General features: G+C 57.9%; 2 protein-coding genes across 8 annotated transcripts in view; one reads left to right on the plus strand and one right to left on the minus strand.

Moving 5' to 3' along the window:
• The first annotated feature begins 591 nt into the window (after positions 1 to 591).
• On the plus strand, positions 592 to 15,644 carry RNF111 (ring finger protein 111). Of its 6 annotated transcripts, none has more exons than XM_014058726.2 (14): positions 593 to 783; positions 3,904 to 4,809; positions 5,432 to 5,558; positions 6,528 to 6,691; positions 6,881 to 7,081; positions 7,817 to 8,133; positions 8,409 to 8,658; positions 8,756 to 9,080; positions 9,752 to 9,877; positions 10,228 to 10,354; positions 11,897 to 11,989; positions 12,678 to 12,773; positions 13,752 to 13,855; positions 14,384 to 15,644. In XM_014058726.2, exons 2-14 carry the CDS (start codon positions 3,924 to 3,926, stop codon positions 14,499 to 14,501), a joined length of 2,934 nt encoding a protein of 977 aa, XP_013914201.2. In that variant the 5' UTR covers positions 593 to 783; positions 3,904 to 3,923; the 3' UTR covers positions 14,502 to 15,644. The 6 variants fall into 6 exon arrangements, with proteins under 6 accessions (XP_087560043.1, XP_013914201.2, XP_013914202.2 ...); XM_014058727.2 differs by having other exon boundaries at positions 8,412 to 8,658; XM_014058725.2 differs by having other exon boundaries at positions 594 to 783; positions 8,412 to 8,658; positions 13,728 to 13,855.
• A 1,294-nt stretch (positions 15,645 to 16,938) lies between these two features.
• MYO1E (myosin IE) overlaps positions 16,939 to 24,333 on the minus strand; it is a 31,929-nt gene continuing 24,534 nt past the window's right edge. For both annotated transcript variants that reach the window (XM_014074712.2, XM_087703916.1), the window contains exons 20-28: positions 23,907 to 24,021; positions 23,057 to 23,226; positions 22,445 to 22,590; positions 21,601 to 21,747; positions 21,039 to 21,196; positions 20,845 to 20,952; positions 20,043 to 20,241; positions 18,543 to 18,718; positions 16,939 to 17,867 (exon numbers count right to left, since the gene is read on the minus strand). In XM_014074712.2, coding sequence (XP_013930187.2) covers positions 17,791 to 17,867; positions 18,543 to 18,718; positions 20,043 to 20,241; positions 20,845 to 20,952; positions 21,039 to 21,196; positions 21,601 to 21,747; positions 22,445 to 22,590; positions 23,057 to 23,226; positions 23,907 to 24,021 — 1,296 coding nt within the window. In that variant the 3' untranslated portion in view covers positions 16,939 to 17,790. The remainder of the gene's footprint in view (positions 17,868 to 18,542; positions 18,719 to 20,042; positions 20,242 to 20,844; positions 20,953 to 21,038; positions 21,197 to 21,600; positions 21,748 to 22,444; positions 22,591 to 23,056; positions 23,227 to 23,906; positions 24,022 to 24,333) is intronic.

Here is a 24,333-nt window from a genome sequence, read left to right on the forward strand (position 1 = left end):
CCTCTGCGCCGGCACCAGGACGCGCGATGCTTCCGCCGGCCGCAGGGAGACCCGCGGGCCCCGCTTTCCTTTCCTCTGAGCTTCTCCCAGCGCGCCGCGGTTCAGCCCTGGAGGTCGACTGCCCGAGCCCGCCCGCGGCGTCTTTTATCGCAGCACGCGCACAACAACCCGGAAAGGTGGGCCGTCGTTCTCCGCGGGCGGCGCTGGCGGCGCGCTCTCTCCCCCGGCCGCCAGGGGGCGCTCCCTGCGGGCCTAGAAGGGCCCTTTCCCTGGCTGGCAAGGGGGCCGAGACGGCCGCCCAGAGTGTTTCCCCCACACTTCGGGTTCTGCGACGCCTGCGGGGGGGCGGCGGCGCTTTTTCCGTGCGGCGCTGCGGCGTCCCCCGGCGGAAGCGGCCGCAGAGGGCGGCCCGGAGCGCGGGGGCCTCCCGAGGGAGCGATGCGAGCCCTCCGAGCCGGCTAGGGGAGCGCGGGGGCAGCCCCTCCCGCGGCGTCCAAGGGGAGCCGGAAGCGGGCGCGAGCGGGAGCCGCGGCCTCTTGGGGGCGCCGGGCGGCCTGCCGTAAAGCGTCGCGGGTGTCGCGCTGTTGCCTCCGCGGAGAGGGAGGGAAGGAGGGAGGACGGGAGCGGCGGGCGAGGCGGCGGCGGCGGCGGCAGCGGGGCCGGAGAAGAGCGGCGGCCCTCGCTGGACGGCGGCCTCGCACCGCAGAGGCAGGAAGGCGGTGGCGGCGCGGCGGCGCCTGCTGGGCCCGACTAGGCCGCCGCCCCTCGCTTCGGCCCCCTCAGGTAGGCTCCGGGGCGGGAGCCGCCGGGCTCTCGCAGGCCGCGCACCGGGGTGGGGTGGGGGGCTTCGTGTGGCAGGCCGCGGGCCGGACTACAAGGCCCATCGTCCGCACAGGGCGGGGGCGCTTGCGGACGGGCGGGGCCTCTGCCGCTCGGGGGTCCGCGGCGGGGGTCCCAGCGGGGGAGGCGGCTGCGTGGCAGCCCCGAGGGACCCTCAGGCCGGTGGGTGTCGCTCCCCGGAGACAAAAGGGCGGCCGAGCGGAGGCCTCCCCGCATCCAGCCACGGGAGAGGCCGGGCCTGCGGGGGGGGGGCGCTTTCTAACGGGGATTCTCGGCCCTCCCTCCCGCGGGCCCTTCTGCGGCCGAGTCTCCGGTCGCTCCCTGCCTTTCCAATAAGGGGTGGGGGCGCCTGAGATGGGGTCCCCCCCTCCCAAGGCCTTCCTGCCAGGCTCTCCTGCCTCTGACAGAGCCGTTTCCACCCGAGGCCCCTGGGGGGCTGCGGCCCATCCGGCCTCCCTTGCAAGGCTGGTGGCTCCAAGGGGGCCGCCCTCTTCGCCCCCTACCCTAATTATTGGGGGGATCTGAATTGGCAGCGTAGGCTTCCCTCCCTCCCTCCCTGGGTGACCCCAGTGGCGTTAAGCAGCCGGGGAGGGCGACGCCGGGGAGCTCCTGGGGAACCAGGGAGGCCACAATAGGAACGCTGGTTGGTGCCAATTCACGTTATTAGATTCCCCCAATCCCTCGGCCAGGAAAAGGGAGGCCGAGTTGCTAAGGCCCCAAAGGGGAGATTTCAGGTGAGGGAATGCAGGAACTGCCTTCCGTTTCACTTGTACCAGCTTCTTCAACCATCCACGGGCAACCTTGTGACAGCAGCCCTGAGGCCGAGGTTTCTGTAGAACAATGACAGTTGGCAATAATGTACTATTCCGCAAAAGAAAAGAAAGACTAAAGTTGGGAAACTTTTATTTTACTTATTACATTTTTACATATCACCAATCTCCGCTGCAAGGTGACTCTGGCTGGCTATAAACTATAAACAAAGAGACACAGACCTTTTAAAAACCAGTTTCTAACCTTTATTTCTCCCATCGTTGACAATTAAGGCTCTAAATCATGTGAAAAAATTCACCTAACAGAAAATTTGGGGGAAAGCTGGAAAAAGAAAGGAATGTAATGTGTGGGAAAGGCTTGTATAAATAGTGGGCTGGGGGCTGTTAATGGGCAATATGCAAGGATTTCCCCAGCTGAATTACAGGTTTAGGAAAGCCGCTTGCCCCCACTGCAGGCAGGGGGACACAGGAAGCCCCTGAAGGGTCACCTGAGCCAGTCCAGGCAGCACCAGGTACCGTAGATGGCTTCTCTAGCAAAACAACTGGGCCTGCAAGGCCAAATCTGGCAGGAGCAAAATCCGGACTTTGCACAGGATTGGAGGGTGAGCCAGAATGACTGGCTAGAAAAAATGATTGGCTTACCCTAAATGCGATGGAGCTGGGCCTGTGGCATCAGAGGCCCTCTGTGCCCTTCTGCTGTGGGCACAGGAGAGGGCAGCTCCCAGAAGAAGATTTGAACCAACCTGGGCATCCCACTTTCCCTGATGTAAAAATGGGACTTTCAATCCAAGTGCTTTTTCTAATGAATACAACCCGTTTGAATTGCTGGGATACTTAGAGAAACAATGTGGGGTGGCGGGAAGTCTGGGTGTAACCTGGACCATTTTGCTAAAGTTTATAAAACTCTGGCCGATGCCTGTGGGAGAAATGGATGCATTTGCCAGAAAGATTGGAATGCTTTCGGTATGACTCTGCTCTCAACTAGTAATGAGGCCTTATTGAATTCTGGCTGAGACGTTTGTCTAACACAGTCCTATAAGGTGTAAAATAAAGGAAATTGTTAACGACTCTGCAATGTTAATTCCTTCTTAAGCTAGACTTACTGGCTGACTCTTTTTACCGCAGCCATCCTGGATGGATGCTCTCGCCCAGATGGACCTAATAGCCAACCTTTTCATTGCTGGTGTTGCCCAAATCTGGAGAAGCAATAAAACTATTAATTAGGAAAATGAGGAGGAGGACAGTAGTAGCCGATGCTCACCTGGGTGCGGGCTTTGGGAAGCAGGTGTCCAAGGCCTTCTCTCCTGCCCCTTGCAGGGCCCCCTGTAAGCAGAGGCTTGCCCAGGCCTACCTAACCTTCACATCCTGAATTTTCTCTTTGCATTGTGGGTAAATATCAATTTTTCATGGATTCACAATTTAACAAAAGACAAACTGGGCTACTCAGTTCAAGCCAATGAGCCTTTGTGCAGCTGCTTTGGCTTAACGTTTTGTAGGAACAAAACCATAGTGGTTTGGAGTCCATAATTTGCAACATAGGATGTTATGCTGATTAATGATGGTTTGTTTAGTGAAATCCCTTCCAGTCCTTTACTCTTATTAGGGTGGGAGGGGGAGGGAGACTTTGCAAGTAAGAGTAGAGGAAGGAAAGCACATGAATCCTTTATGCCTTTTGCCCTTCATAAAACAAGTTCCAGTTCTCCAGTCCATTTCTCTGGCTTGATTGTATCATTTCCCCCCTTGGGATTTTAGTTTCTGGCATCAACCATATTTGGGAAGCAATCTTGTGTTCCCTAATACTATTAGGAATTGCTTTAAAATTTTACAGTTAACTTAGTTTATTCAAGTTACTGTAACGGATAAGATGATTAGACTTGTGTGAAAACCTAAACTATCCTCAGTACAATCAACAGCATTTTAACAGTGGTATTTGTAGAAATATAACTAGCACATATAAGTAGAAAACCTAACATTCCTAGCGGTTCCTTCACGGATGAAAAACTTTCTAGTCCCCCCCCCCCCCCCCGTCTTTGCCTGTCCTTCCATTCTGGCTTCATTTGGCTTGAGACACCAGAGCCTGGGGGGGGGGGCGGGGGGCTGCTCTGGGGGGAGCAGAGAAGGCTGCAGGACCAGGGATCTGCGGCTGCTCAGGGAAAGGTAGAAGCCACTCTGACTAGGCGCCTCTTAGCCAATGTCTGCCAGTCATGGCTGGCTGGGGGATTCTGGGAGGTTCCTTAGCAGCCCCACCTGGGCATTGGAGAGTAACTGGGCCTTAACGTCTGTCTCCCTCTAGGCCTCCTGTGTGGTGTTCCCATGTCTCAATGGGCCCCTCAATGTCGTAGCGTCTATACGCTAGAAGCGGATATGAAGAGTGACGTTTCTTCTGGCACACCAAAGAGCCAGGAAAACCTGAAGGGGATCCTCTTGAACCCTCCTCCACCCTCCGAGGGAGCCAAAAACTTCCCCGGGGAAGAAGTCGAGATGATTGCCAGCAAAGTGGGGGATGAATTCTCTCACCTCTGTGGGGACACCCAGAAGCAGAAGGACGTGAACGGGAGGCGACCCGCGCAAGAAGCCGTTGTCGCAAGGAAGAAACGCAAGAGCCAGCAGGCTGGCCCTTCCTATGCTCTGAACTGCGGGGGCAAAGAGACGCCCCCCATTTTAGGGGCGAGGCAGCGTCTCGACACACCGAGCGAGGACAACGACTCTTCCTTCAGCGACTGTGCCTCTTCGCCTTCCTCCAGCTTGCATTTTGGAGACTCCGACACAGAAACATCGGAGGAGGACAAGGAGGCGGCCCCCGTGCGGCAGGCCCGGGCCGTCTTAAATGCCTCCAGCAGAATCCACGGTTCCCGGCCACAAAAGTGGCCCCGGACAGAGGCGGACTCCGTCTCAGGGCTATTGCTGAAAAGGCCCTGCTTCCACAGCAGTAGCTCTCGGAGAAGACTTCCCTATAGGAAGCGGTTTGTGAAAACGAGCTCTGCGCAACGGACCCAGAACCAAAAAGAGCGGATTTTAATGCAGCGGAAAAAAAGGGAAGTCTTTGCCCGGCAGAAGTACGCTTTGCTGCCCAGCTCCAGCAGCACCAGTGAGAACGACCTCAGCAGCGCATCCTCTTCCAGCTCCTCCACCGAAGGAGAGGAGGAGCTCTTTGTGTCGGCTGGGGAGAACCATCAAACCAGCACTGCGGTTCCCTCAGGTAAAAAAGGCGCCACTCTGGGTCTCCCGTTCGCCCCTCACAGCCCCTGTCGATGCCTGCACCCGGGGAGGGAGGGAGGGAGAGCTCCCCGGGAGGGCTTGTGTTGAGACGGCTCTTTCCCAACCACGGCTGGGGAATTCTAGGGCTTGAGGTCCACAGGCTGGAGGACAGGAAGGGAGAGAAGATTGCGTGGCAGGATTCCCGGCCCTCCCAGCTGTCACTTGGCCCGCTTCCCCAAAGCAGCTCCCTGCTGTTGGCTTCTATTGTGAGGCGCTCTCGTGATGCTGAGCCCTGCTGGAATTGGGCAGAGATGGGGCTGCTGGTGCTGGGGCAGGAGGGGGTCTGGTCAGTCCTTTGGATGCTACAGCAGGAAGGTGCGACTCCCGCTGTGTGCGATGACTCCCTGGGGCTCTGGCAGGGCTTCTCCGGCCCTGCCTGACGGGGAGGCTCCTTGGAGACGGGGACCCTCGCAGGAAGAGCCAGAGGTTGCGTTGCTGCTCTGATCTCTGTCTGCCTGCCTTTCCCAGTAGATCCCTCACCACTCTGGCAGGTCACTCCGGGGAGGATTCATTTTCCACCCCCCACCTCACCCCTTTTTCCCCCCTTGGCTGCTGTGTTTCAGGGAGCCTGGACGAAGACGTCGTGGTGATTGAAGCGTCTTCAACTCCCCAAGTCACGGCCAATGAAGAAATCAACGTTACCTCAACAGACAGCGAAGTAGAGATTGTCACTGTGGGAGAGAGCTATCGGTGAGACGGGCCCCGCTGGGTTCTTGGGGCGGCTGTGGGGGGGGGAAGAAGGCCGGATCCTGTTGCAGAGACCCAGACGGAGATTCCCCCAGACAGACTTCCTTTCGCCTCCCCCTCCTCCCCCTCCTCCTGGCAATTGGAACCTCCGCCTGAATCGAGAGACTCTGCCAGGGACGATGTTGTCTGCGTAGGCAGTCCTCGACTTACAGCCATTCATTTAATGACAGTGGGACTGGAAAAGGGGACTTCTGGCCATTCTCCCCACTTGCAACCCTGGTAGCTCCCCCACGGACACCTCACCCAAGTCCAGGCTTTTGGCAACTAGCACGTATTGATGGCGGCTGCCGTGTGTTGGGTCCCTCCCTCTAATGAGCAGTCAGTGGGGAAGCCAGATCCATTTAACAAATGCGCCTAACAAAAGCTGTGGAAGAAAGGCCGTAAGAGGGGGAAAAATAGGCTTAGCAACTGTCTTGCCTAGCAAGGGGGATTTTTGTGGAGGCCCCCTGTGGCTACTTCCCCTTCGCCTTACTTCTGGCCATCTGCTGGTCACCCGGATAAAAGAGCTGCGGATTCTGGTTTCAGACAGAGGGGGCCTTCCTAACATTCCGCCTTCGCTTTCTGAGAGCCAGGCAGAAGAACCCCCCCCCTGGAAACGTCATTCCCTTGATGGTGGAGTCGCCTTCTTTTTAACCCCCTGACCTTGGCCCTTGAACCAGTCGTTCTGCCGAGGGACCAACTCTTACCTGGCAGGGACCCCCTGGTTACCTGCCTCGGTTGACACCCTGCTTTTGGAGGCTGAAAACCCAGGCCTCCTTTTCGGCTCCGACCCTCCCTGTCTGGCAAGGGGTTCTCTGGGTGCAGAGAGGTGTGTTGCTGGCTCAGGCTGGGGAGGAGAGATGGGAAAGCGCAGCCCCTCCAAAGGGCCCCTTTTGAACCCCCCGTCTCCCCTCTTCTCTTGCCCACCCTCAGAGCTCGATCCTCGCTTGGGCATCCGAGACCCCACTGGGGCCACAGCTCGGCCTCCCACGCTTCACGGCCAGCAGAGCAGCGGAACCGCAGCCGGGTCTCCACGGTCATCCAGCCCTTGAGGCAGAATGCGGCTGAAGTCGTGGACCTCACAGTGGACGAGGACGGTAGGTGGCTGGGAGGCCGAGCCCCTCCTCCGCCCCTCCTCTGCCTCCTCTGGGCGGAAGCACTTCCATGGCAACCGCTGCGAAGGGCGGTCGGCTCCCTTCAGCGCCTCTGCCGGCCACCTGGGACTTGGGCCAAGAAAGGCGCTTCGGGCCCCCAACGCAAACCACCACGTCTCTCCTTCGTTGCAGACCCAGCCGTGGTGCCGACCACCTCCTCCAGAGTGGACGCTCAGGCCGCCAGTGCCACTTCCGAGGGGGGGCCCTTTGCCCCCCGCGCAGAGCAGGTCCCCGGAGGGGCCTCGGGCATCTCCAGCAACCAGCCCCCCTTGCAGCCGGAGCCCTCAGCGCTCCTCTCCAACAGCGGCAGCGCAGCTGGGAACTCGACAGGAGGTAGGAAGCCGAGGCCTCTCTTCCCGTGGGAGAATCCCATCCGTCTTTGGGGTTGTGACTCTGGCGCAGCTGGAGGGGCATTTGTGTTGTACGTCCGTGGGGTTTACGTTGGCCTCCCCTGGTCCAGCCCTGAGCCTCTTTCTGCTGGCTTGGAGGTGGGGCTCTGGGAGTGAAGAGGGCAGGCTGGCGCTGGTTGGTGCCGGGGAAGGAGGCGGCCAAAGGAAGAGAGCGACCAGGGCCGCTCTCTGGTTGCTGCAGGGCCAAGCAGGGCAGGGCAGGGGGTCTCGGGGGGGGGGGGAAGGGAGGGGGCTGATGGGCCAAGAGCCTGGCTTTGCCCTCGTCCCCTGCGTTGGGACTGGAGGGCACGAGGCATCCTCTGCATCTACTGAGGAGGCAAAGGTGGCCCTGTTGCTGCCAGGGAAGAGGTTGAGGGCAGCCATCCACATGGGGAGGGGAGGGAGGGGCTGGGGGAAACCCTGGCTCTGAGTGAAAGGGCAGAGGGACCGTACTTCCGGATGAGGGAATGCTGAGCATTGCGGAGGAATCTGAATGCTGGGCAGCAGAGTCACACTGAGCCCGGCACGGGGCCCCTCTCTGTCCTCATTGGCGCCCCCTTCAGTCCGCCTAGGGCCCCCCAGCCTGTCGCATAGCTTGCGGTGCTTCCCGATGGGCTCTCACCACCCCCGCCTTCAGATCGCTCCAGCTCAGCCCCTCTGCTTTCCTTCCCCCTGGCAGAAGACGCGCGAGGAAACGCCTCCAGCCACGCCCTGGAACCGGGGCCCCCGGCCATGCCACGGCTGCCCTCCTGCTGTCCCCAGCACTCTCCCTGCAGCGTCTCCTCGCAGAACCAGCACGTCCTGGGCCCGCCCCACGCCAGCTGCTTTCAGCAGCACGGGCACCACTTCCAGCACCACCACCATCACCACAGCCCCCACGCCGGCGTCCCCCTGTCGCCCCCCTTCAGCGACTCCAGCTGTCCCGTTGACAGGCCTCCTCCTGTCCCGGCCCCTGGGGGCCCCAGCAGCAGCACCGGCACCGCCTTCCATGACCAGGCAAGTCGGGACCGCGGCCCCTCACCGGGCGTTTCTTTCCCTCACTCGGGCTGCCACCACCAGCCCCTTCCTTGGGTTCCTCCCCTCCCAGAGCGGCTGGAATGGGCGGCTGGATTTGGCCGGGAGGGGGGAGGTTTTGTGGGGTTGCTTGGATGGCAGAAAGCCCGCTCAGAGGGCCGCGTGAGGCGCTCTGACCCCTCTTCGTGCTGGCTGGGGGGCTGTGGGTGTTAACCGGACCCCTTTCTCTCTCCCTCCTGGCCGCCCTCCCTGCACAGCAGGCCCTGCCGGTGGACCTGAGCAGCAGCGGCATCAGGAACCCCGGGGGAGCCTCCTTCCATGGCGCTTCGGCCTTCGACCCCTGCTGCCCGGGCTCCTCCTCCCGGACCTCCCTCTACGGGCACCAGGCGGGGGCTGCTGCCAGTCAGCCGATCAGCATGGATGGCTACAGCACAAGCATGGTCCCCCAGCCGCAGCCCCCCACCCAGGCCTCTCTGTCCTCCTGCCGCCATTACCTGCACTCACCTTGTAAGTGGGGCGCGTGAGAGGGAGGGGAGGGCACCCTGGCGGGTTCGGCTCCCCCCCCCAAGGAGTAACGGGGCTGCTCTTCTCCCTCTGCTTCCAGATGCCTCCTTGACGCGGCCCCTCCACCCTCAGGCTGCAGCCTGCCCGCATTCCCATGGCAACCCCCCTCCCCCGGCACCCCCCCAGGCTCCCCCCCAGGTGGACTACGTCATCCCTCACCCCGTCCATCCCTTCCACCCCTCCATCTCCTCCCACGCCTCTTCCCACCCGGTCCCGCCCCAGCCACCCCCTCACCCGCTGGCCAATGCAGCGGCCCCCATTCCCCAGCCCCTCCCCACAGCCGCCCCCTCGGCCCAGCGGCTGCACCCCCACGAGGTGATCCAGCGGATGGAGGTCCAGAGGCGGCGCCTGATGCAGCATCCCACGTACGTCAGCCGGAGAGCCACCAGCCCTGGGGCAGGAAAGGGGTTGGGTTTCTAGCTGACCGGGCGAGCCCTCACCCCCCACAGGCACCCTTGGGGGAAGGCGGGGAGGAGCTGGGCATGAGGCTGTTGCCAGGGCGGCACTGCCAACCCCGCCGGGCTCTCTGGCGCTGCAGAAGGAAAGGCAGCCGCTCCGTAGCGCAAGGGCGGCCTGAGCGTCCTCCTTCCTTGGCCACCTTTGGCTGAGGGCTGCACATCTGGAGATGCCCCGGTGGTGGCTTAAGCCTCCCTCTGCGTTGGAAGCCGCCTGTCCAGGGAGGAGGTCCAGATAGGACTTGTAGAAACAACGGAACCTCTTTGGGACGCTGAGAAGTGGCCCAAGCAGCCTTAGAACTTCACTCGTTGTAGAAAAGCACAAACTTGATAGGCCAACGGAAGCCGCGTCTCCATTGGCCGGAGAGGCAAGCGAGCTTCTCTCCTTGGCTGCTCGGTGTCCTGGGTGGCAAGCCAGGACTGCCCTTTTGGCCTTCGGTAGACCCCCATCAACGCTGGCTGGGGCTCAGAGCTGGTTTGGGAGGGGCAGCCCTGTGGGGACCATGCAGGAGGAAGGGCCTCCCCGTTGAGACTCCGGCACCCGGTGCAGGAGCAGCCATCGGTTTTTACTTCCCCTCCAGGCGAGCACACGAGCGGCCGCCACCACATCCCCACCGGATGCATCCCAACTATGGCCACGGCCACCACATTCACGTACCACAGACCATGTCTTCGCACCCTCGACAAGCGCCAGAGAGATCGGCCTGGTTAGTAACAGTGATCCATGCGTCCTTTCCCCTTCGATGCGAAACGTGCACGCCCCGTCCGAGGGAAACCTGCCCCGGTTGGGCTATCTGGACCCAGGGGGTGTCGGTTGGCAGAGCTTTGCATCACCTATTGCGAAGCTGACTTGAGACCAGTCTCACTCATGCGACCCCCTCCCATCCTGCGTGTGTGTGTGGGGGGGGGGGTCTTCCCAAAGAAGGGGAATCTGGCAGCCGGGAGCAGTCAGAAGGAATTGGAGGCAGCCTGGGAATGTCCAGGTCCCAAACGGGGGAGATGCGTGGACGGAGGGAGCAAAGCCCCGGCCTAGAGTGGACTTTCTGTTTGGGTGCAGGGAACTGGGCATCGAAGCAGGCGTGACCGCAGCGACCTACCCGCCGGGTCCGATGCACCCGCACTTGGCCCACTACCACACCCCCCCTCGGCTCCACCACTTGCAGATTGGCGCTCTTCCCTTAATGGTAAGCGAGACGGTTGCAAGGGGCTCTGGCGGTGGGTGGTTGTTCCCGGGGGAGTCTGGGCCCCCAAGGAGAAAAAGAGAGGGGTGGTCTGACTCCAGTCGGCAGGGGAACTGAAGCCCACCTGTCTTGCTTGAGGAAATCCTTCTCCAGTAGCCCATTGACCCTCTGCATCTGATTCCTGCTCTCCATCCAGTCATCGCTTTTGACGGCTGAACTAGAAAACACCCGGATTAGTGTGAGAAAGTCAGGAGTTACTCATCCGAGTTTACTACCTAAAGCTATTTGGGGTTGAACTTGATAGCCGTGTTTTTGGAACCGTGCCTTTCCCAGGTGGAGGTTTGCAGCCGCCTTCAGGGCTGCCAGCTGTCCTGGGGGTTTCCTTCCCGGAGGCCTTGCCGCAGCTTTCTCTCCTCTTGATTTGGGGAGGGGAGAAAAGGGGGGCTTCTGCCCTGGGCAGGAGTTGAGAAATCCCTTCAGCCACAGGCCGAAACAGGGGAAACGGGGGGGGGGGGGCTTCCTTCCTTCTTTCCTGGGGGGTGGGGGGCAGCTGGGGAGCCGATGGCTGGTTTGGACACGCTGTGACCTCTGGAGGGACATGCAAAGGTCGAGGGGAACATGGGGAGGCCTGGGGAGACAGAGACGGGGGAGAAGGAATTCCTGCTCATCGCTGGATAAAAGCTCTTTGCCAGGTTGTTATTTTACTTGCAGGCGAAGGGCCCCCCCAGGCAGCTTCATCCCACATTGAAATTGTTCAAGGCAGAAACGGCTGAATGGATTTTGGAGGGTGCAGAGCAGAGGGTGGGTGGGGGGTCCTCTGGTCCCTTGTTGATAGGATCTCCCAAACGGGGACATTGGGCTTGGCCTTTGCTTGGAGTGGGGGGCACTTCCACTCAAGTCTCACTCGGGGCCTGGGGGTTTTGACTTTCTGAACATGATGCTGGTCACTCCGCAGCCTCTTTGCGTTGTTACGGGAGATGCCTGCTGCATTCCGGCTTGTTTTATGAAAGGAGGAGGAGTTTTATCCCAGTCTAAATTCAGGGAGACTTGCCTTGATTCTACTTGTAGGACAGCAAAGGGAATTTTTGGGGTGGGGGTGGGGGGTCACATGGGTTTTCAGCGTGGTATTTCAGGCCTTGTTCCGATGTTGGGACAGTTCTTGGCATGTTGAAGACCCTCATACATGTCGGCGTTGCAAGTAGGCGCCGTCTGTTTGTCTGAATTACGGTCTTCCGAAAGGTAAGAAGAGGCCGGCTGGCAGAGGAACCACCAGAGGTCCTTGTGGGTAGAAAGGTGTTTCTCCTCCTCACTCCTCCTCTGTGGCCTGAGCGTGAGGCAGGCCCAGAGCACCAGCCCAAGCCCAGCCTAAGCGGGACGGTTGGCCGCTTCCTTCGGCTTGGGCACCGTGGCGGCCCAGCAGCTGAGCCAGAAAAGGAAGGGATGCCCTCGGCCAGGCCGAGTCCCTTCCCTTTGCCACGGGAGCCGTTCAGTGGGTGACGGAGTTGCTCTGCAATTAGGCTTAACCCCCTTCTGCTATTCGACTAGGTTCCTGACATGGCGGGCTACCCTCACATCCGTTACATTTCATCGGGACTGGATGGAACTTCATTCAGAGGCCCTTTCAGGGGCAATTTTGAGGTTTGTAATAGAATCACCCTCAGCTTCGGGGGGAGGGGAAGACGCTGCTTGCCTTTGTTGTGGTTTGGGGACAGGTAGGCTTTCTGGCTTCCCCTGGCCGGGAGTGTTAAGTTGGCTCAGGGAAGGGGAGAGTTGGTGCTCGTCGGTTACTTCCTCCTCCTCCTCCTCGGGCCCGCTTGTCAGTCGGTTCACGGTGGCAGTGAGGAACTGAAGTATCAGATGCAGAGAGTTAATGAATTCCCCGGTCTAGTTTACGACGTAAGGGAGGGTCTTCAGACGAACCGGTTCATCCTTCCCCACGGAGGGTGGTGCGATGGGGAAATGCAGTCCTCACTAAGCCCCGGAGTGAACCTTCCCGCCCACAAGGAGTGGGGGTCTCACTCGCCGAAGTGACTGGTCTCCCCCACTTCATGGAGGCTGCCTGCAGTCCTTGGCCTCGGGAGTCACAGGTCTCCAGGCCCTGCTAGTGGGCTGTGCTGCGTTGCCCCACTTCACCCACCTTCAGGACGTGGGAAGAGGAAGCCGAGGGCAGGTGGCAGGGCCAGGACAAGCCCTCCCAGCAGAGCCATTGGACAACAAAGGCTGCTCTCTGTGGCTTGTCAAATGAGGGGCATCCTCATCACTTAATTAGTAAATTGGGGGGAGAGCACCGAGATGGCAACATCTTTGGTTCCACTTTGATTTCCAGGAATTAATCCATCTGGAAGAACGTTTGGGAAATGTGAATCGCGGAGCTTCCCAAGGAACCATTGAAAGATGCACTTATCCCCACAAGTACAAGAAGGTGAGGAGGCCTCGGGGGCATTCAGAGAACTCCCCCCTTGAGTGTCTGGTTCATTTCTGGTGCTTCTCTGAGTTCCCTGCATGCAAAAGGGAGATTCCAGCGGATCCTTTCTGGATGGGTTGGAGCACAGGCTGTGCTGGGATTGTGGTATCTAACGACTCCCATTGTGTCTGTTACTCAGAAAGCAATTAAAACACTTGACAAATAACAGCCTTATAAATAGGAGGAGACCTGCTCCTGAAATCGGAAAAGAGACTGAAGGCTCTGATCATGGAGCCTTGGGAGTAATTGCTCAGTTGTCAGGTTGTGTTGCAAAGAAACCTAGTCTGAGTTGATTGAGACAGTTTGTGTGTGAGCTTGAACTTATAAAAATCAGCTCTTTTGTGTCACTGAGAACGTAACGCAGCTTCATGACACCACCCACCGTGCGTTGGGGTCATTTTCTCCTCTAAATGTGCCTTGGGCATTTTTACAGTTGCAGACACAAATCAATTTAACAATTGAACACCATAAAAAAAGATCCTGTTCAGAAATTAAAATTAAAAAAGAATTTGGATCCCCCCCAAATAATTCAATTTGAAACAAATACCTGGATTGTCAAAAATTGTATTGGAGGCTGAAATAATTGTATCAGAGATTAGGAATTCAGAAATAGCAGCTGGATAAATTTGTTATCGGATTTTAATTGTATGTTCTTTAAAGCAGTGTTTCTCAACCTTGGCCACTTGAAGATGTCTGGACTTCAACTCCCAGAATTCCCCAGCCAGCATTCGCTGGCTGGGGAATTCTGGGAGTTGAAGTCCAGACATCTTCAAGTGGCCAAGGTTGAGAAACACTGCTTTAAAGTGCCGTGTGTGGGTTGGGAATGCATAGAGGGTTGGTGTAACAGGAATGATAATTGTGTATAAAACAGATCTCATTCAGTTTGCCAATAACGTCATCTCTGCTAATAAGGTAACAACTGATTGGTTCTCACAGAGGAAACTACACTGCAAACATGATGGGGAAGAAGCGACTGAGGAGGACACCGAGGAAAAGTGTACCATATGTTTATCTATATTAGAGGAAGGGGAAGATGTCAGGTAACTCAGCAGGGAATCTATTGGAGATACCGAACTAGTGTGGGTCAGGGGGAGGCCAGGAGTCCTTTTTGTAAACGTCTACTGCAGAAGGTTGGAAATTTAGAGAGGTGGAGGCTCCGGCCAGCTGCGACCAGTTTGTCTCAAGCACTGGCATGGGTGGGTGTCCAAAAATTCCACTGGGCAGAGGAGAAACCATTCTTTTTGAGGCTGCAGTTCCAGGACCAACTTATTTTCCCTTCCCAACTGGAACTGATCCCTCGGGCCCTGCGCGCACTTGCCCTTTGCAGTCCCACTCTCGCCCTGAAGGAGAAATGGGCTCAGAGCTCTTGCCCTGCGTGGGCCTTTTGCCAAATTTAGACATCTGTTGTTACAAGGGCCGTAGCTCTGGGGAAGATGCCCAGTCCAAAGGGATGGCTTTCCTAATCGGCTAGAGAAGAATCTTCCCCAGGGTCCTATTTTTGAAAAACAAAGAGCCCAACCCATTGGCCGGCCTGCGCACTGCTGACCCTCCCCTTCCTTTCTTTCCAGGCGCCTTCCGTGTATGCATCTCTTCCACCAAGTGTGTGTCGACCAGTGGCTAATTACCAACAAGAAGTGCCCCATTTGCAGAGTGGACATTGAGGCTCAGCTGCCCAGCGAAAGTTGACAGGCTTTGGCCTCCAACCTCTTGCTTTCCTCCTTCCGGGTACTGCAGTCAACCAAAGATGGCCTGACTCCGCTGTGCAGTTGTGGGAAGCATTTGAACCTGCTAGAGTGCCGTTTGTCTGCTCTGTGGTATACCTGATGCTAACCCTACAGTTAGTGTATTTATAAAGCTTATTTTTGGTTTGTTTGTTTAGCCCTTTCAGATCCCTAACCGGTTTTCCCTGCCCTTTTGCATGGATCGCTCCCCATATTGCATTTCTTTGCACATATTATGGGCTTAGTGACCCCCCTCTCCCCCCAAACTTGCAGGCAAGATTATCTGCTTTAGGAAGTAGAGCTGTGTGGTCCCCCCCCTCCCTTTTTTATTTGTATCGAAAGTCAACTTTCCAGAGTATGATTTCACTCATTACTAACCTCAGAGTCCTTAATTTAATCAAGTCTTTTAGGTTTAAATGTATAAAGATCAAAGGATATTTTTTTAAGACATTCCTTAATTAGGAAAAAAAAAAGCTGCTGTATTCTTGTGTGGGAGAGAGGCGCCAGGGCCTTGTGCTGGGCGAGCTTTGTCGAAAGGAGCATGGCCGGGGCCGCCTGCCCCCTCCCCCCCACCGTCTGCACCATCGGTCTCCATCCTGTAACGCCAGACTAATGGGGCCTCCTCCTCTTGGATCACATTTTTATGTTCTTAAACCTTCAGCACAATGCAGATACCTTTGAATGTCAATATTAAAAACATTTAGACTGCTGTCTGATTGTATGTACCATTTTCTTAATGTCTAGCCATTTGAATCGCTAATATAAAAAGTTTACTGCTGTGAACAGCTCTACTGAACACTAAATATTGGATTTCAACTAGCTGCACTGTAGATAGAGGCAGGCTGAATAAAACAAGTACGAGGAGGACAAGGAGAAGAGCAGGGATGTTGTCTGTCTTATTTCTTGTTCTTCAGTCCTACATTAAGTTCATCTACTGATCTGCACAGACAGGAAAACTCCGCTACGGGGATGAAACCAGGAGTTAGAATATCATTTCTTAAGGCAAATATCCATGAATTCATAGATTTTATGAAGATCCCTGTTCTCTGGGCGATCTGGGTGGGTTTTTTTTTTTTAGTTTTACAATTAATAAAGTTAGCTGAATCCATCTGACTCTTGTGTCGTTTCTCAAGATTGATTGCCGTTGTGTTGTTACACGGGGAACTCTGCTATTAACGCCTATTTTGGGGGGGGGGGCTAACTCCCGTGAGGCTTTTGCAGAAACCTCGCCGCCTGCAGGCGAAGCGGGTGGGAGGGGGGGGATGTCGCAGGGGGCGACCCTCCGAAGAGCCCCCTCCGTTCAGCCCAGCGCTCAGGAGTTGCCCTTGCCCGCTGCTGGAAACGCAGCGGCCTCCCTCCCGAGCAGCCAGGCTGCAACCGGGCCACAAAGCAAGGAAGGCTACCCTACCAGGGTCCCCTCCCTCGCGGAGAAAGACTACAGCTCCCAGAGGCCCTGCGCGAGGGCGGCGGTCGTGGCGGCAGCCAATCGGGCGCGCCTCATGCAGGCAGAGGACCAATGGCGTCGCGAGGCCTTCCCTTGGAGGTCCGCGCCGGCGCATGGCGGGTGAGCGCGGCTGGGCAGGGCCCGCCGGGCAGTGGGGGTGGGGCCTCCTGTGGCCCCTCCCGGTGAAGGAAGCCGGGCTCGTGCACCGCGGGCGGGCAGGGGACTTCCGGTGGGCGGGGAGGCTCCTAGTGAGAAGGCGGGTCTGGCGGCCGCTCGGAGGCTCCCCCCCCTGGGAATGGGGAGGGAGGGCCGGGCGGGGGTCTCCTCCCCTTTGAGGCTCCTGCCTGGCTCCGCTTCTCCCCCTTTTGTAACCCCCCCGTTCTCTGACGCAGGGGGCGGGGCTATGGAAAGCCCCCCCCCTCCCGGGGCGGCAGGGAGCGAGGCCGGGGTCCCGGTGGGGGAGGGGCAGCTGCGCCAGTCTGAGGCCCCCCTTGGCCCCCCCCCGGGGGCGTCCAGAGAAGCGGGGCTGGGCCAGGGCTCCGCGGGGGGAGGAGGAGGAGGAGGGGGCCCCGCGTGCTTGTGCTGACCTCTGGCCAGGGGAGAGGAGGGCAAAGGCAGCCTAGGCCGGCAGGCCACGTATTTAGGCTTCATGAAGACCCTGCGGGAAACGCCCCTTGAAAGCCCTCAGGGGAGGCGCCCATATTTCCCTCTGCCTCGCAAAGTAGCAAGAGGGGCTTTCTAATAAATAGGCTTTAAAGCTGAAGGTTTGTGAGGCGCTGCACCATCGCCTCAGAAAAGGGGGTGGGTGGGATTCCTCTCTTCCAGGATCCGTCCTGATGAGGGGCCTTCCTTGAGCCAACGGGACAGACTCTCTGCTTCCGAAGCCCCAAAGCTGCCTTGAACTCGTGTCCCCAAAGGGCAGGGAGACCACCTCCCACAGAGCCCCTCACCACAGGAATTGCAGACTCTCTTTTTATTGATGGGAGGAGAGCAATTAAACCAACAAGCAGAAGGCCAACAGCAGCACAGACCAGCTTTGGAAACGTCTTGTCTTGCTAACCATCCTGAGGCCTTCCTGGGATGAAGTACCTGGGCCCCAAAAGATCTCCCAAGCCACTGAGCTATGGCGCACATTAGTGCAGCCTCTTTTAAATGTGCGCCAGATGAAACCAATGAGGAGTTTATAGCTTCCTTGGAGGCAAAGGCGGGGGGGGGGGGAGGGTGTAATGCACAGATACAGTAATAATAAGTCAGTGTGGGCCAGCCACGTTAACTGAGCAAGGTGAACGATTTGCAGCATAGAATACTGTTTTCCTTTGGTCCTGGTGTCTTCCTAGACACGACCGGAGGGGAGTGTGCAGATGGATACAGACAGACCGGGGCTCTTGGGGAAAGAGAAGAGAACCAGCAGCAGACTTTCCTTTCCCCTGTGAAGCTGCCCACGGAGGAGGACAGGACGTGTGCAGAGGGTCATTGCTTTGTTAGATAATCTGGAAGAAACGGTAGAGCAACTAAAGGCACTTGAAAAAGAAAAGAAAAAAACCCCACCCTCCGTCGTAATTCTGCTGAATCCGTCACAGAGCAGCACCTGATGGTTTCCAGAACTGGGTTTCTTAAAAAATAATGGAATGCAATTTGAACACATTCCTCTTCACAAGAAAAGAGTTAAATAAAATAAATAAATCCTTGGCTTTGAGGGCTTTGGCTTCTCCTCTTCCTAACCTCATGGAGGAAGCGAAGGCGCCTATTGTAGGCTGCCTAGAGCGGCTCTCTCCAGGGCCTGGAGAGCGTTTCCTCGGGGAGCCTGGAGTTATATCTTGCTCACGTAATTATTCGGGAAAAGTCCTTGTTTGCCTCTTAATTGCCCTGTCCACCAGCCTGAGGGGTCTGGAAAGAAGGAAGACAGTTAGCTAGCAATCACGGCCTGGCCCTGACCTCCCACCCCCACCCCTCCCCAGCCTTGAGACCTAAGAGGATGCTTTGCAGTGGGACATTTGCAAAGTCACAGCACCCAAAGCCTCATTTTTTTCCCTGTCTCTTTTTAAGGTGAGGGGAAAAGCCATTTCGGGTAGCATCCAAATGGAGGATCCAACATTGGGTCATGGAGTAAAAGGAAGGAGTAGCTGGGGTCGAGAGGCCCTGCCCTGCGTCAGAGGGAGTAACTGGAGGCTGATGAAACGGTTGCCACCTGCACCCTTTGGCTTTGGGCAGGCGATGCCCTCCCTGAGGAGCGCCAGGGCAGAGAGCAGAGGCCTAACTGCTGCTTCGTGCCCATTCTGGATGGGGCAGAGATGGACAAGTGAGGAGATGCATTTCCTGCATCTCGGGCAATGCAGAACGGAGACCTCTTGACCGTTATCTGACTATTGGCCAGAGTATAGTAGACGTTCCCTGGGTGTGGGGGAGGGGTTTACCGTCTAGAAGCTCAGCTTTCACAGTATTACAGGGGGATTCCTGAATGTCAGCCAGCTAAGAGGGCAACAGGCCAAACAGCCACCGGGGCCCAGTTCATTGCCCCCCACCCTCAAAGTGGTGGCCCCCATGCAGCAGGAGCAGCCTTACCTTCTCGGAGGAGGTCGATGATATCGTTGGCGTTGAAGCTGAGCTCGTCGGTGTCTTGGGCATCGTAGGCATAGAGTGCCTTGCACTGGGGTACCTGGGGCTTGGGCTGGGGCTGAGGCCGGGGCTTGGGCCTTCCCCCGGCGGGTGGGGGGCGGCTTGTCGTCTGCCTGCAAGCACTGCGGAGGAGTGACAGAGGAGGGCTGAGTTGTCTGTCCCCACCACATATGCGCCTGCCCAGGGGGATACATTTCCTGGGGGACAGCAAGTGGGGCCATCCATGCAGAGCAGCCTTTCAGCCCTCCTTCTCTTGCAGAATGCCAGCCATCCCGAGGGGAGAGACACCTCTGGAGAACTGGGCCTTCCACAGTCCAGACGGCTCCTCCACAAGCTGCTGCTCATGCGTGAAATGGCCTGTCTTACAGGGAGGACTAGACGGCGCCTCGGGTGAGTAAGCCAAGAGCTCTAAATGGAGAGTCACTGTTGTAACTGGGGAAGGTGCAGATGTAGTTCTGAGCCTTGGACTACAGTGCCTATCAACCTGGACCACCGTTGCCAATACTCAGAATGAGGGGAGGAGATACTGAATGTTTCCAGAAGGGGAAGGTGGACTTAATGGAGGGGGATCCATTCAATGACTACATGATAGAAGCTTCCCTCTAGCAGGTGGTGATACGGGTGGTACTATGGCAAATAAGCCGGGGGGGGGGGGGAGCGCTCTGCTGCAAGAGGCCATCTAGTGAAGCAGGGGTGATCTCTCCAGAAGGGGTGTTTTTGTTTGGGCATTTAGGGATGTGTGTGAGAGAGAGAGAGAGAGAAAGGGGGTGTGAGGGAGGGAGAGAGATGGGTACAGGAAATGCTGCTGTGATGAGGGAGTTGTCAACTCGCAAGGCATTTCAATGTCTGTTATGGAGTTGACATGGGAGGAAAGGGGGGAGAGCATTCCACGCATATCTTCGGCTAGAGTCGGATCTCAGATTACTACAGCAGGCTTGTGAGGCATGGAATTGTACAACCTGCTGCAGCACCTCATTGGAGAATGTGATTTATGACACAGACTGAGGGGAAGGGAGAACCAGGGATAAAGTTCAGCCATAACTTAATTGAGGTCAGATCTGACTCCACACGGGTATGGAATGTTGTTCCTAATAAATAACTGGATTTCTTTTGAAATGTGGCTCGAGGCTCAGCTCGTAAGTTAATTAGGGCATCTTTTGGAAACCTCTCCACACCATCGTGCACAAGAGGCTTCAGTGAGATAAAAGAGCCTCGACTTGGAAAGACGCCCAGCATCCGTTCTGGGCGGGCCTTTTCAACCGGATGAAGGACCTGCCAAGGGGAGGCAGGCAAAGCAGCCACCCCTGGGCCTTCGCCCGGAGTCCAGCGGAGAGATGGAAGGGGCAGCATCCCTCCAGCCCAGCCCTCTGTCTCTTTACCCCAAGAAGGAACTGCAACTGCTTCATACCAAGGCGCTCGACCCAGCCGCCATGGCACAAGGCTTACCCGGCAGCCCCTTGCTCGGGCACTTTGAGGAAATCCAAGCTGCTGGGCTGCTGGGATACCCTTCCTGGGGCCCCCGAGACTCGTGGCAGTGGTGGGCACGCCATTGAGGTGTACAGGCTCTTCTGGCTAGCCCGCTGGACTGCTGGGCCCGAAGGCTGCCGAGGGTGTTGCTGGAGCTTGATGACTCCGTTCGGAAGGCCTGGAAGGAATTCAGAGGGGAAATCCTGAGGCCCCTCCATGGAAGAGCCCCCCGGGAATTCCTTCCCAGATGAGGGGTTCAGCTGCCAGGCTTTGGAGCAGTCCTCATCTTCGTGGCCTCAGGCCTTTTGCCACTAGGCCTCGGGTGCTGCCGGGACTCCCAGCCACTTGCATTTAGCGTGCAGCTGCCCCCAAACCCCCCGTCCTCCCCTGGGTCTGGAAGGCTTGAACCGAAGTTTCCTCCTCCAGGAGGCCCACGTGGCACGAATCCAAGCTGATCCACTTGGCTTGCGTATTACTTATTGCGCAAACACAGCCTTCGTGGCTGATACAACGGATCCAGGTTAAAACATGGCTTAGTGCATTTTGAATCCATGGCTGATTTCGACCGATGACTCGGACCGGGCCAGCCACCTTCACGCCTCCTCTCCACCACGGAGGTCCCCTTGGTGGCGGTAGCACGAGGGAGCTCTGATCACAATCCATTTAAGCCGCCATGTGGACCAGGGGTTGTAAGTGCCCTTTGTTTGATAACTTGCTGATTGGGGACGGGGGGGGAGAGAACGCCCTGCGGGGACCAAGGGAGCAGCGTCCCACAGCGTACCTTCGGAGAGCTTCCCGGGCGGTGGAGGAGCAGCCCTCAACGGGTAGTTCTGGCCGTGCGTTTTGCTTGGGAGCCCTCTGGGCTGGCTCGCGCCCCTTTTGGTGGGTCCTGAAACGCACCCAGAATTCGCTCAAGCAGTGACCACGTACACCTCCCTCCACTCCCACCCGCCACTCCTGGGCGTTTGCACTTACGGGCGTTCTTTGGGAGCCCAGGCCCGATGCTGACCTGCAGCACTTTATTGCTTGGCCGGAGGACGGCCGCGTCGCCCTGACCTTGGCTGAACTGCACTTGGCGAGAGCCGCCAGCCTTCCACGGCCCCCACGTCTCCTTCTTCAGCTTCACCTCCAGCCTGGCAGGGAAAGGGGAGAAGAGCAGGTGACGCCCAGAAGTGCCCCCCCCCCCCGGGTGGGTCTTCTTGGGGAGGCTCCCCATCTTCGCTGCCTCTTGGGTGAGGGGCCGTTACTAAGAAGATGCGCGGGGACTAAGTCAGACGGGCTCAGAGGAGGAAGCTCAGCTAAGAGCCCGGCTGTCTCTGCCGGCAGGACGTGGGCTGCTGACTGAGCAAGCGTGATGGATGAATTTGCTATCTCAAGCAAAGCTAAAAATAGCGCCTCTCCCTCCCCCCCCACCCCTCAGTATTTGATCATCTCAGACAAGGGATTTCAGCCAAATGTGTCCTCCCCCTCCCTCCCTCCCAACGCAGCAGCGGAGGAGTGAGGCCGCCAGGGGGCGCCTGGCGCAAGGGCCGCTCACGTGTTGCTGAACTTCAGGGGGAGCCTCCTCTGCGTCTTCTCCTCGTAGCGCTTGGACAGGAGGCTCAGGAACTCGGTCTTGAAGACGGACTCCAGGAGGCTGTCGTACTCCTGCTCGTGCAGGACAAAGAGGTCGTCCTGCAGGGTGCTGGGGAAGGAAACGGGGGACAGCCGGAATTCAGAGCCGGCCTCTCCAGGGAGGAGGACTCTGCGCAAACACCAGGCTTCTAGCTTTTGCAGACAAATCGGGGGGTTCTAAAAATCACCCCTAAAGTAGCACGAAGGCCAGGTGGCCTCCCCATTTCAGTAACAAACACAAGGCCTCCATTTGATCAATTTTGCAGCATTCTTTCAAAAAGCGACCAGACTCCTGATGCCTTTCAATAAACAAACAGATAGCGATGGTAACTTCTTTTCAGAATATCAGAAACCTTTTATTCTAACTTTAATCATTTCAGTTCCTTAATCAGAATCCGGGATTAGGGAGACTCTACCCAATTTCTGATCCATGTAGTGCCTTAATTGCACGCAGCCTATACAGGAGTGGAGTTCACTTACTTCCCCTACCGATTCACAAATGTGAGTGCTTGTGTGCGCTTCGGTTGCATGCTCCGCCTTCCATGCAGGCGCTTTGGCTGAAAAGGGGGCCTAAATGGGATGCCCTTGAGCTGGGGCTGGCGGGCGGGCACCCACAATTTCCACTACCGGTTGCGGGATACCACCTCTGACCGTGCAGTCAGGAAGCAAGATCACACACTTTGCAAGAGGTGTAAATGGCTCCCCAAGCCCTGGTCCTCCTGCCCCCCCCTGCCCCCCAGGTCCCTGTCAATCAAGGCAGCCCTGACCTCAGTGACACCGAGAGGATGCGCTCCACTTCGATCCGGCGCTTGAGGACCTCCTTCACGAGGCCTTTCTCTGCTCCCTGCTTCACCTTTTCGCGCCCAATCAGATACAGGCACTTGGGGGAGAGGAGGAGGTCTCGCTTGATGCCCTGGAAGGAGAAGGCATCCGTGGCTGCCGCTTTGCCCGCCTTCCCCGCCCCGAGGCTTCCCGTAGAGAAGTGGGCGTGGTGGGGGAGCTCAGGGATTTCTATTAGGGGACGTTTCCCATCCCGGAGCCGAGGGCTTTCCCTTGCTCTCCCCTCCTCCCCCTGGACAGGATGGTCAGTTGGCCCGTGATAGCCCGGAAGCTGGCCTCTCTGCACACGGCCTTTGGCCAGGTACGATGTTATGGCGGGTGGGCCTGCCTTGGGGGGGGGAGGGGGTGTGCGTTGCGCACGACAGCATCAACTTGCACAGACAACAGCTTCCCATCCTAAAGCCCAGCTGCGGGGGTCCGGGGTCTCCAGAACACACAGCTGGCTCCTCTGCATGGCCTCTGCCAGCGGGTCTGGCGGCCTCCCGGAAAAGCCGAGCCCGAGCAGGAAGAAAGGCAAACGAGGCGGCTGGCTTCTCTACCTTGAACCGCCGGTCGTACTTGGTGACGGTGTCGGCAAAATCAATCTTTTCCCGCTTGCCCACGAATTGGCGTAGCTCCGGATGGTCGTCCATGCCGATGTAGTCGCCCACGAAGTTCCTGTTGATGCTGTTCCGCCTCCGCTCCTTCTTGTTCAGCAGCAGATCGGAGGCTTCGTGGGGGGAAGAAGAGCCTCCTTAGTGGCCCCAGAGAGGAAAGGGGAGTCCGGCCCTTCGGACCTCAGAGCCCGACATCCCCCAAGAACTGGGCCTCCTCCTCCCTTCGGCCCCTGCCAAGGTCTGCAGAAGGTCCCCCTGGGCCACTTCCTCCCCTTGCCAGCCTCGAAGCTTTCTTCCCTGTGTGGCTTCTGCCTGCCTGCTCCCGGCTCTTCTAACCTCTGGGCCAAGCGGACTCCGGGGACAGAGCTGAGCTGGAGCCAGAGCTTCACGGAGGGTCCCTTCGAGCCTTTCAGGACCAACTGCTCGATTGACTGCATTTCTATGCCACCCCCCCCAACTCAGAGGGGCTCTGGGCAGCATCCAAAGGGCCAGCAAGCAATGCGACCCCCTCCCTCCACCCCATCAAAGGGAAGCAGCGTGGCAGTGCCCTGGAAGCCAGCTGAAGAAGGGGTAAAGCGGCAGTCGGTCTCTCAGAGGCTGCAACTCAACCCATCGCCTGGAACCACAGGAGGAAGCTGGCCGGCCGGCCGCAGCTGCCCTTTGGCAGGCCTGCTGGGTGGGGGCCAGAGAGGAGCCCCAGACGATGGTGAGAGAGGGGGGGCAGGCAGGGGGTCGTTCTCTTCCTTGGTCCCCATTACCGGCCTTACGATGGAGGAAGAATTGCCCCAAATACCTTCTTCTCTCATCTGCACGTATTTCTTCCTGGCCGCGTGTTTCCTCCAGGCCTTCTGGATGGCCCTCGCGTAGCCATCGTACTTCCGCTCCCTCATCTCCTCCAGCAGAAACAGCTGCGAGCGGGAGAGAGAAGTTCTGCCCTGGGGCTCCCAAAGGAGGGCCACAGGGTCCCCTCCCCCCCTCCAAAATCCAAGGGGCGGCTGCTTTCCAGGGGAGGCGGGCAGGGCAGGGATCCCTTGTAGGGGATCCTGGCGCCATTCATCGATCCCCAGGCCCTCCCTCCAGCAAAGCCACCCGGACCCTCTCTGGAGAGCTGCCTCTCGGGTGGTGGAGGAGGAGAAGCCCCTCCGGGAATCTCCCCCTCCTCGTTTCTTCTCTTTGCTTTGAAAAGTAACTACTGGAGAAGAGACTGAGGACACTCTGCC

This window comes from Thamnophis sirtalis, unplaced genomic scaffold (genome assembly GCF_051295495.1).
Source record: "Thamnophis sirtalis isolate CommonGarterSnake01/CBP01778 unplaced genomic scaffold, rThaSir2_p1.2 scaffold_2, whole genome shotgun sequence".
NCBI lineage: Eukaryota > Metazoa > Chordata > Lepidosauria > Squamata > Natricidae > Thamnophis > Thamnophis sirtalis.

Bases quoted from the DNA above. Each gene is read 5' to 3' on its own strand.
- RNF111 (XM_014058723.2), top strand. From the start codon at position 3,924: ATGTCTCAATGGGCCCCTCAATGTCGTAGCGTCTATACGCTAGAAGCG. The intron at 7,082-7,816 runs GTAGGAAGCCGA...TCCCCCTGGCAG, and splicing joins AGCTGGGAACTCGACAGGAG to AAGACGCGCGAGGAAACGCC. The intron at 8,134-8,408 runs GCAAGTCGGGAC...CTCCCTGCACAG, and splicing joins GCACCGCCTTCCATGACCAG to CAGGCCCTGCCGGTGGACCT.